General features: G+C 37.5%; 1 protein-coding gene across 1 annotated transcript in view; it reads left to right on the forward strand.

Annotated features, from left to right (window-relative positions):
• Positions 1–20553, forward strand: part of RSPO2 (R-spondin 2) — a 155105-nt gene that overhangs the window by 77778 nt on the left and 56774 nt on the right. Inside the window, exon 3 of the mRNA XM_047728753.1 lies at positions 7423–7611. Within this exon, the coding sequence (XP_047584709.1) occupies positions 7423–7611 (189 nt within the window). The remainder of the gene's footprint in view (positions 1–7422; positions 7612–20553) is intronic.

A 20553-nucleotide genomic window follows, 5' to 3' on the forward strand; every position in this document is an offset into this window, starting at 1 on the left:
GTAGAGATAAAATCCTAGTGAGTCTTTCATTCTTAGTTATCCTATTTTAGGTGGGTAAAATGGAATTATTAATTATCAAATAATTATCAAACTTTTAGGTAGCCAGTTAATATGGATTTCCCAAAGCTAGTAGTTCAGGAAGTTCATTTTTTAAGCCTTTTACTTAAAAATGTTGTTATCTATTGAAGTCATAAGAGACACAGATATTCTGAGAAATATGGTTTAATTCTAGAAATTATAGAATTTAGGGATTTTGGGTAGAAGTTTGCCTTTTATTCTCAAATTCTTTTCTAGAATAAATTCATGTTAAGTGGACATTTTAGAAATTTATCTCTGTCTAAGCTTTATTCACATTGTTAATTTTAACATCTGTTTTCTTTCTAAGGCATGAGAACTATAATCATCTAGGGTTTAAAATTACTTGTCTTTACATCAAAGATCAGATTACATGTTCCATGATGTTATTTTCTATGAATATTCACAACTTACCATAAAACTAAGTACCCTGAGATAGTCCTTTTTCATCTTGGTGAAATCTTCTGTAACTCCTAAATTCATGACCTTGAGTGCTTAGTTGGGTTTGAGCTTGGTATAGTACCCATGATTAAAGGATTTTTCTCCTAATGCTGCCAAGCCTCCAGTGGGAGGATCTATGCCCAGCTAGATGTGTATACAATACAACAGGCAGGTTTCTCGTTATTGGTGCCATAAGTTTGATCAATGAAGTTGATAGTAATTGTTTATCTTTAGAAATCTTTTGAACTCTTAACCAGCAAATACGGAGTGAGACTAGGGAGCCAACAGTCCATTGTTTAGTCCCATTATTTTAAAATTCAAAATTTGTACCTTTTGTCAGGAATGGATGCCTTCACCAAGAAGGAATTTAGATTTCTTCTTGCTTGGCAAGGGCTAAATCCCAAAACAGGGGAACACTTTTTAAAAGTGTTAGGAGAATATTAGAAACAGATGGGCATTCAACACCTACATAAAAGGCACTATGGGATAAAATGTGGATAACTGGATTTAATTTAACAAAAGATCAAACTTAAAATACCAGGATTCATAAAAAACTTTGCAATTTAAGAGGAACACAAATAATTAGAATTAAGAAATAATATTTATGCTGTTTGTAATCTATATGCTTGTTAGTAATATAGGTATTCTTACTTGGGTTCTGCCTGATAATTTTTCTTGTTCTCTATATCCACTTGTTCCTTTCTGTGTCAAGGAGGTATGTGTAGATTTGTGTTGATACTACTGCCAACACCTTTTGAAGATTTTTAATGTTTTATGTGATATATTTAATCTTTAGAGTTTTGGGTGGGTCTAGATTTAGAAAAAGTGTTTTGGTTGGAATGATGAGGCTCTGGATCTCAGCAGACTTTAGAGTTGGAAAAGTTGAAGCTTACAGAGAGAGCAAATAAACATGGTCATCAAAGCTGGGAATTAAGATCTGTTTATTCACCTGCACACTTGAATTAGATCTCATAGCAATAGGCAGAGCCATTTAACTTATTAAGATCCTAACCAAATAAATTACTATAGTCATGTTTAAAAGTCCATTTTTGCCTGGCTTTAGATACTGAGCTTGGTATAGTCATCATATAATGGATGAAGAAGTTCATGTTGAATCAAGTTATTGATTTACAACTTAGCACTAGCATAGTTGACACTGGACAGTGGTTAATTAAAAGTCTACTTGAGATTTGGGACATGAAGCTTCACATTGCAAAAAAATTACATGTGCTCTTGTCCTTCAGTGTTGACAAGAATTATTAATGGCTAGAGAAGTTTGGGGGATGGGAAGAGCTCTTAGTTTGGATGTGGCTCACATCATTTTTGCTTTAAGAGAATTCCTCATTTGTAGGGTTATAAAGATATCTGATGTGGACTAAGATAAGTATTCCCTGATTCATTTCCATTAAGCCAGTCAATGTTCATGTAAATAAGACCTAGCTTTTAATGATTTTAAGAAAACCTTTAAAAAAAATGTGGAGCATAATTTGTTGACTCTGAAATCTTCCTGGTCAAGATGAAAGTTAGCTTCTGATACATCAAAACAAAACAAAAAGTCTTTAACTTATGTTGATCCTCTTAGTTCTGTAATTCTCTTTTCTCCATACCTGTGACCACAGGGTGTGATTTATGGTGATAAAGAACTCTTGGTTTAACTTTGGAACTAAAATATAGCGTCAGCTTTTACTTATGATGACAGACAGCCTTTTTAAACCATTCTGCTATGTATGTAACTCTTCCAGATTCTGTCTTTACTGATGAAGCTAATTTGGGATTTGGATAACCTCGATAGAATTCTTCAAATCTATAGTTAAATTGAAGAGCAGAAGGCAGCCAGCCGACCCTTCATTGACCTGCTGCAGAGAGTGCTGCCCTGTGGGGCTCCCACGGATGCAGCCCCAGCCAACAACCTCTGCCCTCACCTTTGCCCCTGGTTGCTCCTCTTTAAGACTCGCTCTTTCATGAGAGACCTCAGTTGCTTCCCAAGTATTATACCAGAGGGTCTTTGTTTTTAAGGTGGGTTATGCTCTTAGACAACCCTGAAAATATTAAAACGAGTTTTCCCTAGCTACTGCTCCTCCATGCCAAAGCCATTTTGTCCATCATACAGCTTCCAAGGACTCCAGCTCTTTTCCTCTCACCCAAGTCTTTGCACCCTACCCACCCTCTTTCCAGTTTTTACCCCTTTTTTACACAGAGAAGTTGAGCTGTACCCCAGTTTTTGAAACTTACCTATTCCTTACACCCTGCTCAGGGAACCAAAAATAATGTCAGCATAGAACCTCTTTAGAAGGCAGCTGGGGCAATTATAAATAGTATAGGCTTATTTTCATCGATAATGAAAATGCTTTATAAATCAATGTTATCGTGTCAGAATAAACTATAACCGAAGTCCTACAATGAGCATAATCTCCGTAAAATCAACCCAACACCAGAGTGTGGAGTGAAAAAGAGAGAGGTGGGTAAGGGATTGGGGGCATCATAACTGCCTTAGTGAGAAGAAATAAGGGCCTGAGTTATGAGAGGATTTAGTGGAAAGCAGAAAAGTGAGAGTTGGAACTAACAGTATAGGAGGAGACATTATCATGGAAGCCAGAGGAGGAATAAAACATTCTGAAATGACCCCGGGTACAGGAGTTGTGAGGACCAGAAACCAAGAATGAGGGCTTGAATTAAGGATTAGAAAACTGGTTGTGGTCTTCAGAAAAAGTAGTGTTGAAGATAATGGAATGGGTGGTTGGAGTAAATAGAGGCAGAAGATAGAACTGACACTAAAGCTCACCACTTGACAGAAATTGGGCAAGTTATGATACATTCAAAGTATGGCCAGTTGTGAAAAATACCAATTATGTTATGTATGTATGTATGTATACGTGTTTAGAAAGTGGTCTCCCAAAATTTTATTAGGAATCCTATCTGAGGAAGTATTTTTTCATCTGTATTGATTCTTTTTTTCCTTCACAGTTTCAGATTTTAGAAAATATGGTAGTAAATAAGGAACTGTTTTGGGAAGCATCAATAGGTTTGCAAGCAGGAGAATGTCCATGAAATGGATTCAGCAGGCAGGTAAAAACCATTGAACTTTTGATAGAACAGAGTCCTGGGATAGCCAGGAAGAAGTGGATCTTTTTTTTTTTAATATTTTTAAAATATATTTTTATTTATTTATTTGACAGACAGAGATCACAAGGAGGCAGAAAGGCAAGCAGAGAGAGAGAGGAGGAGGAGGAAGCAAGCTCCCTGCTGAGCACAGAGCCCAATGCAGGGCTTGAACTCAGGACCCTGGCTGGGATCATGTCCTGAGCTGAAAGCAGAGGCTTTAACCCACTGAACCACCCAGGTGCCACCAAGAGGTGGATCTTAAAGACCAGATCAAAGAGCAGTCTTGGCTCTAATTCCTGGGTCTGAGTGCCTTGGCGATTCTTTGTTTTAACTTTTGAAAAGGAGCCAAACTCCTGTTTTGGGATCTCCCTACAAAAAAGCGGGGTTGTGGGTGGGAGCCCAGGAGAAGCAGGGAGAGCATCTTGTGGGACTAAAACCTATATAGATGTGCTACAGTAGCTGTACATATATCAGTGGTTGAATCATTGTAAGGAAAGTTGTGGTATACAGTGTTCTTTGTTGTGTAGCTGCTAGTCTGAATACTTAGGGCTTGATACTGATTTTATATGCAGAAAAATTCTATGGAGGGCAAATAGGATGTGGCCTCAAAGCTAAGTGTTTCAATAAATTGCTGAGTTTTCTATTCTCTAATTTCTTTCTTCTGTGGGTTAGCTTAATAAAATGAAGTCCATGTGACTTAATATATATCTTGTTATCAGTATACCAAGCAAGGTCATAAATATAACTAAAAGTTAAATGAGATTTCATACTTTAGAAATTATATTGGGATGTCAGATTGTATCATTAATTTTATGCCAGGGCTGGAAACAGTATTTTCTTGAAATTACTCTTTTTATCATTAGATGTAGTAAACTCCATAAGGCTCATATATCCATTTTCAGAACCTGTTTCAACATTTACTTAGTATTATCCCACCTTGTACTTCCAATGGATATTTCTGTTATTTCAAATGAAACACAAGCCATAAGAGTAAAGCATATCATAGGGTGAGCATCCAATACAATTTGTGGAATCTTCGAAAGATATGTAATTACAAGTAACGATTACATTATCCTGAAGTTAGAGTATGGCCTTCCTACCCATTTTTTTTAATTCAGATACAATTTGCTTGTAAATTATGCAGATTACTTAAGAAACGCATGGCTTGGTAAGTTTTGTGAATATATATATGTTGTATATCCAATATCTAGTCAAGGTTAGAGCATTTCTGTCACCTTCTAGAATGGGTTAACCGGGGTCTGCACACCCTATACCTGTTTCCATTCATGTCCACTTGGAGCCTCAGAGTATGACCTTGTTTGAAAATAGGGCTTTGCAAATGAAATTAAGGTAAGGATGGATAGGAGATCCTACTGGATTAAGGTGAGCCCTAAATGCAAAGACTGTGTCTTTATGAGAGGCAGAAAGGACACACAGAGATACATAGAGAAGATGGAGTCAGATGGGAGATACACTCCCACAAGGTAAGGAACACTTGGGGCCAGAGAGAAGGTTTCTTCCCTATGGCTATCAAAGGACACATGGCTCTGCAGACACCTTGATTTCAGACTTCAGTCCACAGAACTTAGAAAATGAAATCGTGGTGTGTAAGCCACCACATTGTGGTAATTTGTTAAGGCAACAAATACACCTGCCAAAAATTCCTGCGTACCCCTTTCCAGTCAGTCCCAAACCCTCAGAGGCATTTAATGTTCTAATTTCGGTCACCACAGATAAGGTTCACACGTCCTCGACATCAATTAAATAGAATTATACAAAGTGTGTGTGTGTGTGTGTGTGTGTGTGTGTGTGTGTGTGTGTGTGTGTGTGTGTGTGTGGTTTCCTTTGTTCAATATAACGTCTGTAAGTTTCATTCCTTTTCAGGTATGTGCCAGTAGTTTAATTCTTTTATCATTAAAATACACCATAATTTATCCATTCTCCTAGTCAAAGACATTTGGATGTTTACCTCCTACTCCTATTTTATACATTTACTACATCTGTGGTTGTCATGGGTTTAGAAGTGATACATTACTGTTTCTGTGGTTGCTAACAAGAATTTTAACAAGTACATGTAACTTAAGGAAGTTTCATCTATATTGGTCTTCCTCACTCAAAATGTAGAAACTTTGAATTCTTTGCCTTTGTTTTCCCTCCTTGAGTCTTCCATGTTACTGCTCTTAAATACAAAATATGTATTATTTTTAAATTTTGGAAATTGATTCTTCTTAAAAACTGATAACTTTTCATAGGCATACCAACATATTTCTCATATTTGATCACTGTTGCTTATTACATTCTACTTCTTTGAGTTCCATTTTATTTTCCCTGAATATGCAGTTTATTCTTTTGGTGAATGATTAATAATTTCCTTGCCTTTATTTTGGCTGGAAATATCTTTATTTTGCCCTCTTTCTTTATCATTTAGTTACTTATAGAATTATAGTTTGATAATTTTCCCTTAACAGGTTGCAGGTAATATCCACCATCTGACAGACATTATTTCTGATGAGATGTCTGCTAGAGATAAAAATTCCTTCCTAGGTGATCTGTTTCTCTCTGGTTTGTCTTCATTCTTTAGTACAAATATGCTGTGTTCAGATGCAGACTTGTCTTTACTGATCTACTCAGATCTCTGAAGTTTTCATCTAAAGAATTCATCTCTTTCTGATTAGATCTCTATTATATCTCTTATATGCTCTCTTTGGATATTATGTCTTATGTCTTACTCATGCTATTTTTTTTTTTTTTACTCTGTAGCACTTAATAATCATGTATTAAAACTTTCATTTTTTTTTTTACATGCTTCTTTTCCACATTTTCATCTTTATTGTGTTTGGTGTTACAGTTATTTAAACCTGTTTTCTAGTTAAGTACCTTTCTTCTATTCAATTGTTCATAGATTTTTTTTTTCAGTTTTGGAATTTTTATTTCTTTCTAATTGCACAGTCATTAGGTGATACTGCCCCTCTTCCCTTGTGATTTCTAGTCCTTTCTTTATCTCTTTTAAGTATTCTGAAGATAATCACTTTTAAGACTCTTTCAGATTGTTCTATTATTTCTGACTCTTTAGGTGTGAGATCGGTCTCTCTAAGGCTGGTGATTCTTCCTCATGGAGGTTTGCTTTTCCCTGTGATTGGTTCATTTTGATGTGAAGGTGGCTTTCCATGTAAGTTCCACGTCTCAGGGTTGTAGAACATTTCTTTAGGGTAGTTTCATATTATTTTCTTTGTGGGTTTTCATGGATTGATGTTTTTATGTTAGAATCTTGATTTAATGATTTGATTCTACACTGATACTTTGAACTTGGATCTCATACTTGGATGTATTGCAAATTGGGTTTCTTGTGTCTCATGGATTATAATTTCTCTCTACCTGCTCATCCACCCTATGCTCCTAATCTGTGGTTGAAATCTTCATCCCTGGTAAATTGGGGTGGAGGCTTCTAGTACTCATTTCATGTGCAAACAGCCCTCACAACTCCAGTCTCCATGAAGAGACCCAAGGGTCTGGTGTTCATATGCATATTTCTTGGTCTGGATATAAGACCCTGCCATTCCATCTGCCTCTGTCTGGTCTAACATCTCTGTGAGCCATTCAGTTTCAGCTCGAACTCTGACTTTCCTCTTTGTTTCTAAGTTTGGTTGTGTATTAACTTTATTGGGGGGTGGAGTGGGGGAATATTTAGCATTTCTATGTGATTTGAGTAGGACAAGAGACACTTGTTTTCTCACCATGTTATATTGACCTGACATCTTGATCGTACTCCTATTTGAACATGTGTTTTGTGTTTTTCTCTTACAGCTAGTTATGTATCAAATCCCATTTGCAAGGGTTGTTTGTCTTGTTCAAAGGACAATGGGTGCAGCCGATGTCAACAGAAGTTGTTCTTCTTTCTTCGGAGAGAAGGCATGCGCCAGTATGGAGAGTGCCTGCATTCCTGTCCATCCGGGTACTATGGACACCGAGCCCCAGATATGAACAGATGTGCAAGTGAGCAGTTGATTTTTGTCTATTATTTACTGTTTATGCAACTTAGGGGAACTAAGTTTCAAATTTTGAGTGGGGAAAAAAAGTTGTTTTTTTTATATGCTACAGAAATAGTCTAAGCTTAAACTTCAGTGGGGTAGGATAAGAACATTTTTATCTTTTGTCTAGAAGTATATTGCACCACACTTTTAGGGGCACCTGGGTGGCTCAGTGGGTTAAGCCTCTGCCTTTGGCTTGGGTCATGATCTCAGGGTCTTGGGATGGAGCCCTGCATTGGGCTCTCTGCTCAGCAGGGAGCCTTGCTTCCCCCCCTCTCTCTGCCTGCCTCTCTGCCTACTTGTGATCTCTCTTTGTCAAATAAATAAATAAAATCTTTAAAAAAAAGTATATTGCACACACACTTTTAAAAATATTATTTAAGTGTTTTTCACATAACAAGCGTCTCAAACACAAGCTTGTTAGCAGAACTTTGTAAAGCATATGTAGCACCCCCCCCCCAAAAAAAATCCCCAAGGAATTTAAATATCCTTATATTGGGAACATTCTTGCTACTTCACTACAGAGTCTGTGGCCTCTTTTGCCTTATTTTTTTTTAAATCTGAGTTTGTAATCTCTTGTTTAGTTTAATCTAGAATTTCATACATTCAGGGTTCTGTAAAGCACCATTACTAATAAAAGATGTAACTAAAATATTTAGTTTACCTTAGAGTATTTGGAACTCTAAGTTTAACAACTACAAAAAAGTTATTAAGGAATAGCATTCTGTTCATAGGCATGCAGGGATGATTTTTATCTTTTAATCTAAAAAATCATTTCTAGAATTATTCTCAACTTGTAGGTTAACAGTCGTAATTGGAGTTTTAAAAAAAAGTGAGATGCCATAGAAACATCCCTTTCTTTAAGGAGCTTAAATGTTAGGGCTTAGAGAGGATAAGGAAAAAAAAAATTGACATGGAGTGAAATGACTAATGGGTAAGAAGTTTAACCTTAATTCAGTACACTAGGCTATGTCAGCAGGCAAGCAGTGTGTTATGGGAGTAAGTTAATCATCTCCCATTACTACTGTGTATATGGTAATGAAATCACCCAAAGTCTTTAGATAAGAGGAGAGTTTGAATGGAATCATCCAAAGACAATATTATTTTGGAAGGAGGTAGAACTAACAGATTCTAGAAAGAAGGAACCACACATATCTAAAAATACTGTGATTGGGAGCAAGAAGTCTCATCTAGGCGCTAATGGTATTTTGACAAGACAATTTAATCTACGTTGTTGAACACTTAGGGTCCTCAGTCCCTGCCTATGAAATGTCCTTTGCGCCCGCAAGTCACTGAAACAAGAAAAAATGTCTTCAAACATTTTCGAACACCTCCTAGAGGAGAAATACTATCCTTGGATGAGAACCATTGAGTCGTGTGTGCTTAGTAAGAGGGGTGGTTGGAACTGAGAACTGAGAAAGGTCTTGACTGCTCGGCCAGGGAGTCTGGTTAAGACCTACAGGTTTTGAGCAGGGGAGGACTGCAGAGGTTGCTTTGTTCTGGATGATTGTAGCAGCAGTGGGGGAGGTAAATTGGAGAAGGATAGGAAAGGAAAGAGTGGAAGGCTCCTATAATAACTGCAGGTTAGAAATCGTGTTCTGATGAAAGGTTTGTGGGTAATGAATTCCAGAGCTTTAAATAATAGTATCGGTGGGTCTTAGTAACTAGTTTCAGAGAGTGAAGAGAGAGCATCAGCTTTGATCCTAAGGTTTTAAGGTGAATAGTAGTTTTGCCATCAGCAGAGATAGAAATAGATAGGCTCAGAGGAAATTCAGATCTACTTGTCCTCATGGAATTGATTGGATTAATAATTACAGAGACAGAACTCCAACATATATTAATAGGCTGGCTAATTTTTGCAAATACGTACCTTATCCTTAAGTTGTGTGATTTGGGAGCTATCTAGGAAAGTGTCTCCCATAATTTTTTAACTTTCTTTTTTTTTAATTGAAAAAAAATTTTTTTTAACTTTCATGGAAGGCTAGGTCTACTTGAAATGGATTTCTATTCAGATTGCTTTAGACCACCTGGTTGAGGGGGGTGTGTTAAGGGATCTGAGTCCGTGACTCTTTGGTGCATTTTTTTATTCCACACTATCTGTGCACAAGAAAGAGGAGGTTAGAGTGTAGATGGCTCCAGGCAGTTATTCCAAGTTCTAAGCCTAACATTATATGTCCTGTGTATGGATGGTAGGCTAGCTATATCATGCATTGCTCAACCCTAGGATGTTGATGAATCAAAGGGTTGGCTATTAATAACTATTCAGGGACACTGGTGTAAACTGGGACTGTCCCAGGCAAACTGGTATGGGTAGTTGCCTCCACATTACTGCGTAGTGTCTTTGGAGATCTGTCCAGGCAAGGGTTCACAGACCCATCTTTGGCTAAGTTTACCCATTTTCTTAGAAAGGAGAGCAGTGACTGTAAATCAGCCTTGAAAAGTGACTTTACAAGTGAGAATGAATGGGTTTGCTCTGGTTATACTTACTGTAAGTGAACACAATCAATGTTGGCAGTTTACTGACTTAGAGGAAATCACGACTTCTCCGGTACAAGCAGGAAGGGCTTATTAACAAGACTCCTGTGAATCAAAGTGAAAATGGAAAATTATTTAATTCTCAGTATGACTTTGGATGGCTGTGGTTCTTTCATACAAATGATTTGCTTCCCCCTACGCCCCCCTCCCCGTACTTTGTATATATCCCATTGTTTGTATTCTATTCAGAGGCAAGGAGGCAGAATTAAATTGGAAAAGCTCTCACAGACTTGGAAATTGAAATCCTACTCACTTTCTTAAGAGATTCTTGTTCTATTGTAGAGAAGAAAATTATACCTCAAGCAACAGTAGTTTGACAAAAATTCCTAGAAATGAAACTTGCTCATCTGTTTTCTAATCATTGGAGTAATATTTCAGTTGCAAAACAACATCTTTCTTCTGAAGGAAGACTTGCTCTAGGAAGTGGCTAGGTTTGGCTTCTTGGTGCACATAGTGTGGAGCTTAAAAATCAGACAGGCTTGTGAAAACCAATTCATTAGCCGTTTGAAGCATATTATGAAAAATACATACATGAATGGACAGTAAGAGCCGCCATAGTCTCTGATTCTGTTAGGTGATATTTCTCTCATATTTTTTCCTCATTTATTGACAAACTCATTTACATCATTTACATGAAAAACCTTTATTCCTTTGTTATAAATATTCCATGTAGAAAACTTGGCACATAGACCTTAAAAGCCAAAGGCAAAAATAAAAAAAACACTCAAAGATTACAAAGGTTAACATTTTGGCTTCTATTCCCAACCATTTGTTTCTATATGTATTTATGTCTTTCTCCCCTTACAAATGTATCATTGTTCTGTTTTGTGACTTGCTTTAACTTACTGGATTATGAACATTTTGTTAATGTCATTAAATATGGCTGCACATATCCTACTGAATGGATATATCCTAATATATTTAATTACCCATTACAATTTTTCTTTAGTTTTCCACTAATATAAGCAGTCATATGAAGAATATCCTCATACAGTCCCTCTCACATACACACATGTAGTTTTATACAGTTGTCTGATTTATTTGCATAATAAGCAAAGCTTTAAACGCATTACATTTTCCAGCTTTTCTGAGATAGGTTGACACGTAACCATAATACACATTTTGTAAACTTTGGATATATATGTTGTCAAGTGGCCTTCTAGAAAGTTGTAACAGGTCGCATCTTAACTAGTAGACCTTTTCCCTTGCATCTTACTAACAATGGGTGCTATTGACAAAAAAGTACAAAAATGCGTTTTCTGTTTAATATGCTTTTTCTTTGATGGGTTCATTTATTTTTCACACGAATATTTGCATGGTACAGTATTTACCAGAATCGCTGGCTTTTCCCCCCTCTATTCAAAAAACTGTCTCATTCTTATTGATTAAAAAAGAAAAAAACTTTAAAAGAAAAATCACAAGAACTCCATGTTCAAGATGATAAATGGAGAGTTCAGTGAATTATCACAAAGTGAACACACACTGGCAATCACTAATACAGGTCAAGAGGACTGTTAGCCCCCCAGGAACACTTGTGTTCTCCCTTTCTAGTTACTCCCCTCTCTCCTCCTCCAACAAAACTACCATCTTGACTTGTAACCAAAACAAATATAAAAGAATATTCCTGGGGCACCTGGGTGGCTCAGTGGGTTAAGCCTCTGCCTTCCGCACAGGTCATGATCTCAGGATCCTGAGATCGAGCCCCGCATCGAGCTCTCTACTCAGTGGGGAGCCTGCTTCCCCTTCTCTCTCTCTGCCTGCCTCTCTGCCTACTCGTGATCTCTCTCTGTCCAATAAATAAATCTTAAAAAAAAAAAGAGTATTCATGATGACATTGCCCATATCAACTATAAAATGGAAATAACCCAAATGTCCAAATAATAGAACATTGGAAAAAGCATCATGAATTAAAAAAAAAGTGGAAATGAACTACCACAACATATAGCAACATAGATAAATCTCACAATGTAATGTTGAATGAAGGAAGCCATAAAAATATATATACTTTTACATACATTGTGAAAAGAATTAAAACTACTCTGTGGTACTAGAAGTCAGGATTATAGCTCTTACGTGCATTTAATAAACACCTACTATGTACTGGCTTTTGTACTTGATACCTGGAGATACAATAATGAGGAGTCCTAGTTAGTTTCCGCCCTTGGGTTGTTTGTGGTATAGAGCAGTGATTCTCTGCCAGGCCTGATTTCTCCCTTGGGGGACATTGGGTAAAGTTTGCAGACGTTTTTGGTTATTAAAGCTTGAAGGCTGCTACCAGTATCTAGTTGATAGAGGCTATAAATACTACTACACATTGTACAGTGCACAGAACAGCCCCCTGCAACCAAGAACTATCTGGCCCAAAATGTCGGTAGTCTTGAGGTTGAGAAGTCCTGCTCGAGTGAAGCAGACAGGTAATTAACTCAATGTAGTGTGTGATAAAGGGCGCTATAATTCACTTTTATCCTGTGCCAGATCCTCTGTGAGAGATACATTTTCTCAGTTTTCAAAGAAGAGTGCAAAGTGGGTTGTGGGATTTTTATTTTATGAAGTTACCTAAGCTGGGTGATATTTAGAAGCCCATGGGTGTTTTTAGAATTTTTAGAATTTTTAGATTTATTAGGATTAAGCATTATAGGTAGGAAAAGAAAAGCCCCACGTGAAGGCATGGAGACACAGAAACAGTCATCCGTCATTAAGTCAAAAGCCAAGGGTTAGTCCTGTTGCACTCCTTAACCAGAAACTGCGCTAGTCCCAGTGACGGCCACCAGGGCACAACAGACCTTACGTGCTAAGTTGAGGTGGTTCAACTTGCAGAAGCCACAAGTAGTCCAGGAAGGATGTCAAGAAAGGGAATGATAAAGTCAGGAACTACTTTCCTTTTGGTAGCACTAAAGAAGAGTTTAAGAGAAGTCAGCAGTGAAGGTTGCAAGAGGGATCAAGGTTAAAAAAAAAAATGAGGGGTGCCTGGGTGGCTCTGCTGTCAGCTCAGGTCATGATCCCAGAGTCCCAGAATCGAGCTCCACATCAGGCTGCCTGCTCAGCAGGGAGTCTGCTTCTCCTTCTCCCACTCCCCCTGCTCTTGCTCTCTCTCTCACTCTCTCAAATAAATAAATAAAAATCTTTAAAAAAAATGAAATGAGAAGAGCTTTTTCCTCATCAGACCTTCCCTGGCTGATTTGTCTAAAATGTTAACTTTCCTTATCCCACTATTTCTTTCCTTCCTTCTTTATTCCTTCTTCCTTTCCTCTTTCTCTCACTCCCTCCTTCCCTCCCTTCTTTCCTTAGCACTATGGGTAACTAATATACTGTATATTTTTCTTCTGTTTTATCCTTCTCTCCCACTAGAATGTAAGCTCCAAGAGGAAAGGGATTTGGGGCTGTCATCTTTAGGCTGATACTATGCAGAATAGTGTGACACTCAGTGGGGCTCAACACATATTTGTTGAATGAATGAATGGATGAATGAAGATAGTCAAAGATAGTCATAGTGGAAGCAGGGAGATGGAGAGAGTGAGTGAGGAAGAATCAATAGGACTTGGTAATTTGATGTTGGATAAAGATGAAAGGAGAAATTGAGGTTACTCCTACAATTTTGGCTTGGGAGCTGTGCTGTGAAATTTATCCAGGTGCAGAATATAGGAGGAGTGGCATATGTGGTGGTGAGAAAGGCTATTATGGTGGAGAATGGTTGATTTGGGGACATGTTGAGCTCAAGGTGGTATGAGATGTCCTAGGGAAGGTACCCAATGAGCAATTAGATGTAAGTGTTCAAAGATCTCAAGGGAGGTCTAATCTCAATCCTTGGCGAGAAGAAGAGGATATTAACTGAGAGGGTTGGGGAGTGCTGAGGATTAAAGCCTGAAGAATGTTGACATTTAAGAGCAGGCAAAGAACAGCCTATGGCAGAGTCATCAGGAAAATAGAAAATCAGAGACTGATATCCCAGAAGAAAGAAGCAGGAAGGCTTGAGAACTAGCAAGGGGTCAATGTCAGAGTTGGACTGTTTAAACAATAGAACTGTTGACCTGAATGGGAGTAATTCATTGTTTTTGTTGGAGCACTATCCTGATAGCTGTGGTTGGAGGGAGCATGTGGAGTCTTAGGCAAGCAGACACTATGATTGTAGATAGTCGTCGTCTTTTCCTTCATTGATGCACTGGTTGAAAGTTTCTAATGCTAGCAAGAAGGCTCTTGGATTAGGAGATCAGCGTGTGTGTGTGTGTAGTTGTAGTGTTTGTGTGTGTGAGAGAGAGAGAGAGAGAGATGGAAGAAGACTGGATTGGAAAAGAGCCAGATGAGGTGGAGCAAGAGAGGGACAGTTGAGGAAAAGAGGTCACTGAAGAGAAGAACATAAAATCCAAAACCTAAGCGGGAAAACTAGCCTTGAACAGAATGCTTGTTGAATCAGCAACCTGTGAAGTATCATCTGGCTCCCATCAGTCAAGGCTTCATTTATTCATTTACCAGGAAGAGGGTCAGAAAGAAGCTGAAGTGACCGAAAAAGAACCAGCTCATTTTTTATAAGAAAATAATATATACTTTTGTTGCCAGTGTATTTGCAAAAACCATTTGTAAACAAAACATTACAGAAATGAGCTCAGAATCCAGAGAATTTGCTACTTTTGTTTTTAGTTCTTTCTGCCGTATTTTATGATTCTGCTTCATTTAGGCAGTTTGTAAAAATGTGTTCTAGGCTAAGAGAATGTTGACATGTTTTTGAAATGACATAGGCTTAAAAACTAGTAATTTTGAACATATGAGAAAACTCGTAGTTAAATATAACCATCTCTTAATTTGTGAACTCCAAGACCAGTGTTTAGGTGCTTTTAAAGAATTACTACATGTTAAATTCATAGTGCTGTTAGAAACACCTGCCATTTCTGAATCATGAAGTTTAATGATGCATTTGGGAAAAGGTCTCAGTATTTAAAATTAACAAATGTTTAAAATATTTTTAATCAAATCTAAACAACTGTGAACTAAGAGAAGGAGGTGTATAATTACTCTGAGAACTATAAAGTCTGTATGATATGTGTTTAAAGATCTATACAGATGCAGACCACCAACAAATATGTTGCTATGATATCTGTATTGGTGGGATTGTATGAGAAATAAGAATGTCTTTACTTAGAAGATGCTTATGGATGCCCTGAAGACCCAATTGGGTTGCAGGTGAAACTTATGAGAATCAGACCATGGATATGTTGGCTAATTGAATTTAAATAAAAAATATAGGCATTCTAAAAAAAAAATCAGACAATAGTGTTTTAAAATTACTATTACCCAAAGTACTGCTAAAGCACAAGAGACAATTAGGGCAGGTGTATTACAGATTCATAAAAGGGGTCAGAGAAGGGACATGCTAGCAGTTAGGTGAGAACAGTAATTGAAAGATTTTGGAAATTGTGTAACTTAGCTTTATTTTCTCCTGTCTTCACCCCACCTGGATGGCTAGATAGCAAAAGGTTAGGGGGCATTTGGTGTTTAACACCTGTGAAAACACTGAGGGGTACCTCTTATGCCCCGAGTCTCTGATCTGAGATGCTGCCCAAGAACTTACCGTTTTCAACAAGTGCCCAGGTGATGCTGAGGGGCTGGGTCAGAAACTCCACTTTGAGAATTGCTACAGTGTAATAATTATGTTTCTCCACCTGTTGCTGATTACCGAATAGGACACTTTGTGTTTAGTAAAAGTCAAGTTTTAGTACCACCTAAGCATATGAGGATATTTTGAGGAAGTATGTGTCCTTCCCACATCCCTCATTAATCATCAGTGTGATCAGTAATCCTGTATCTGTGTGCCCTGCTGACCTGATCACAATAGAATAGAAAACACTGGAGGCTTCCAGTAATCCTGAATCCCCTCCCACCCCCAGCTCCCATCTTTGCTTTCTCCACTTTCTCGTGACTTGCTCTTCTTTGAGATTGCCATTACTTTGTGTATCCTGGCGCATTTCATACTCTAATTTACAATTGTGTGTGGTATCTTAGAGTCTAATTCTCTTTTGTTTTGACTTTGCTGATAAAGATTCTGACTGAAATATGGCTTCCACGTGAACTGAAGCTTTGTAAACCATGATCTGGGGCCATGTTTTGACAGGAAGAGCAGGGGAGTGTTTATGGGCAGGAGACAAGGGATCATGGTGACTACACAGACTGAGAAGATCCTTCAGCTTTCTCTGTCCACAGCTGGCTCCTGGGCTAGACACCAGTCAGGTGTCCTGACATACTCTGACATTGAGTGAAGCTCATATTCTCTGAGTACCAGTGTCCTTATCTGTAAAAAGTAAGGGAGGCTGTGAGGTCATTGCTCTAATATTCGATGATTCTACAACCGTCTCCAAAAATGACCAGCTTTTTGCTGATCCAGACCAGCTCCTCTCCTCAAATTCCTGGTGGGAATGGCTCTTCTAATGCTCTCTCGACAACGCTGTGATGTAGTTAGTCAAATTTATCACTGAAGAAACAAGCTCAGAGAGCATCAGAAACCTACCCAAGGACACCTAAGCAGACCTAAGAATGAGATCTAGGATTTTCTCTGATGCTAACACCTGTGTTTCTTTTTGTTTTTTTTTGTTTGTTTGTTTGTTTGTTTTAACCCATTTTTATTGAACTATAATTGACATATAGCACTATGGATGTTTAAGTGTATAGCATAATTATACTTACATATTTTATGAGACAGTTACCACAGTACATTTTGTTATATCCATCATCTCACTTAAATACAAAGAATAAAAGAAATGAGATGTGAGATCTTTGGTATTTATTCTCTTAACACCTTTCAAATACACCAAGAAACAGTACTGATGATAGTTCATCTTGTTGGAACTTATATCCCTAGTACTCACTTATCCTACAACTGGAGGTTTGTATGTTTTGACCACCTTCTGTCAATTCCCCCCTCACCCTACCTTCAGCCTCGGGATCACAAACCTGTTTTTTTTTTTTTCCTGAGTTTTTTTTCTTTCTTCTTCTTCTTCTCTCTCTCTCTCTCTCTTTTTTTAGATGCCACATGTAAGTGAGATTATGCAATATTTGCCTTTCTCTGTCTGATTTATTTCACTTAGTTATGTTTCTTTAACCATACCATGCTGCTTCTTGTGGAAAATAAATTAACCAAACATATTATTAAACTACAGAATTTCTTTTTCGAATGGGGTGGGGGGTAGGTCCTCACTTTAATTTGACACTTTTTGAGAGAGCATTCTCTTAAGCTGGTTTCTTTCCCAAAGAGGGACATGGCCCTTGTTGTCTCAGGTATCTGTATGCTGGGAGGACATGGGGAGTTTGGAGGAAACTTTACCCTGGCCAGTGTACAGGTGCCCCTGGGGATGAGACTAGGGAATTAGAAGGATAGAAGAAAGTAGAAGGAAAGTAGGAGGATAGTAGAAAATTCTTCTGCTCAAAAGGATCTTGGGCTCTCAAATCAAGGGTTTGAGAAGGATCTTGGGCTCTCAAATCAAGCTTATCAGAGATGGCATGGCCCACAAGACCTAAAATACTCACTACCTGGCCCTTTAGAGGAAAAGTTTGCCAGTTGGGAGTGTGAAGGGATTAAGAGATTGTTCTTGTCTTCCTTGCATGAGGGTTGAGTGGCAAGCAAGACCTGTATTAGTTTCCATATACTCTCCTATTTCGTTGGGTGGAGAGAGATGCATTTTCCAGTATTTGGAGAAATTCAGCAAAGTCCCATGTCTGAAGTTTATTAAGCTGCTCTGGTTCTACCTTCATATGAAAGGTTGACAAGCTTCCAAAAAAAAGGAAAAGCACAAAGAGTAACCAAGATGAGCAATCTGCTGCTTGGTAGGAAAATAAAATTTGATAGGAGACATTAATTGGCTTTATGATTTTTTTTAAACTGTTATCACATTCCTTCCCTATTTTATTTTGAGGTAATTGCCCTCCCCTCTGATCTGCTTTAAGTGGGTAAAAAAGTCCCTTTAAACACCTAGTTTTGTATTCAAGGCAAATGTGTCTATGTTTTAATTTCAGTTATCTTGAGAATGGCTTCAAATATGCATTACTTGAATATACGAAAAATGGAGCCAACATTTTTATAGTTCCTCATTGTTTGACCACATGATTTTATACACAAACCTCAGTGTTTCTTCATATTTTTTTTGTGTGTGTGTGTGTGGGTGGGCAAGATATAGTTGTGGCTTTTTTTTTTTTCCCTTGGCAAGATACAATTCTTAAACATTCGGTTATTACAGTGCATCTACTAACATATTTCACAAATTTGAGTTTGGGGTATTTTTAAAAAATGAACTGTTGCAACACTGTAAAATGAGTTGGGAGAAAAGAGGTATTTTTGATAGTATATGTATGTTCCAAAGTTGAAATAAAGGACACTTTGACATATAAGATAGAAGTCTTAGAGCCACTTGAAAAACAATATGCAAATTTCTGGCTGGATTCCATTCATCCTACCTAATTGCAACTTGATTAAAATTACAACCAAGGTGAGAATTTTACTGCCCTTGTGGTCATTACCCTAATGGCTATGATAGACCACCCTAGTGTACTTCAAAAATTGAACATTTTCATTGTACTTAAAAAGGGGCACTGCACTTTTCAAGCAATATCCGGTGAATATTTTGTGATACCCAGTATAACAATATTTTGGGTGGGTTTATTTAGCTTTAGGGAGCAATACAGTTTTTATGTGGTACTTTTCACCTGTTCTTTTTGTTCTCATCTTAAATTTGGTACTCCAAACAATCATCTGATATGGTTAGGTCTAGTATTTTCTCCCTCCTCTCTGTTGCTGAAGGGAGTAGGGCACAGAGAGGATGTAATTTCCCCTACTAAGGTCAAAATTACATTTGGAGCTCTGTTTTGCTAAGTCCTGGTTCCTAATGTTTGAAGTAGATCACTTTCTATGTAGGTAACCAATGAATAATTATATTCCATTTCTTTAGGTGCATGACCTCAACAAGGCTAAAGCCATTATATTGACTACAGGTGTTGGTGTTTGGGTAATATCTTTCATTTGAGTAGTGCACATACATAAAAATTTATTTAAATGATTATATATACATATATACCTACCTATCCACTACCATGGAGTATTGTATCTTGTTTGTGCTTCCTTTCATCCACCATCTTGGACTGTCCTAGTTGGTAAATGTCTACACTCATGATAGCTCACATTCTTTGATGACTAATTACACAGTAGAAACTATATTGAAATCATTGCTTTTGTCAACCCTTCTGAATTCTCTCAACAACTCTGAGATAGGAACTAATGTTATCTCTTCTTATAGATGATGATACTGAGGCAGAGAGTTTTGCTGACTTGCCCACAGTCCTATGATAGTAAGTGAGCCAAGATTCTTACTCCAGATCTGCTAACCACTGTGCTATTTGAAAGGCCACTATATTCTCAACATAGTTCTTATTTTCTGCCTTTGGCTCCTATTCTGCCCTTGACATAGTTGAATTTCACTCTCTGCTAATTCTCCTAACTAATAAGGACAATCTTGACTTAACCCCATTCCAGTAGGTTTTACAAAGATTTCTACTCCTGGGTCTTCTTTTAACTTAGTAGTGCTGGTTTTCTATGTCATCCAAAAATTGTTCAGTTGTAAGTATGAAACACTGAGTCCTAAAACCTCTGAATATGTCCTTTATTATTATTATTTTTTGGTTGAAACATAATGAAGCTTCTAAAGAGCTATGTGTAACTTAGACCATACTACAAAAAATATAATTTTAAATTTTAGGTCATAGTTTTCAATAGTCCCTAGTCTAATGGGATTGTTGCAATAGTATATATTGGAAATGCATGATTTTGGTAGCATAAAGCTTAAAAACTTTAGTTAGGGATACATAAGCCATTGCAAGTTTTGAGAAGGAATGTTAAACAGCAGTATTTGAAGTTGTTAGAGAAGCCTAAAAATATTTAAACAATTAAAAACTCCCATATTAAGTTACACAGGTTAGTACTTCCCATGTGAAAAATTGCTAACACTCTAATTTTGAATGTCTTTTGAAATAACCTGTCCCATGAATATCTGTTAAAGCTTTAGCATACACTGAGTGGAGACGCTCTAGGGTTTTCCAGGGGCTGCCTTAATGCTCTTTGATACTTACAACTCCAGTCCAGAGACCAAATTCTCCTAGTGGGCGTCAGTGTCTGTTACATTCTGAATGGAATGCTGAATGGAGATACCCACTAAAGGGCAGATGGACAGTAAGCAGTCAGATTTTCATGGTGTGCTGAGGTTGCTTATACCCACCCAACAGCCCTGATTATGAAGAATAAATAGAAAAGGATGTGTCTGTATGTGTCTGAGATCCTCTCTACCTCACTGATTGTTTCCCTTTCTCCAGTATTTAATCGCAATATAGATTACATTATCAC

The sequence above is a fragment of the Lutra lutra genome, chromosome 4 (assembly GCF_902655055.1).
Source record: "Lutra lutra chromosome 4, mLutLut1.2, whole genome shotgun sequence".
Taxonomy (NCBI): Eukaryota; Metazoa; Chordata; class Mammalia; order Carnivora; family Mustelidae; genus Lutra; species Lutra lutra.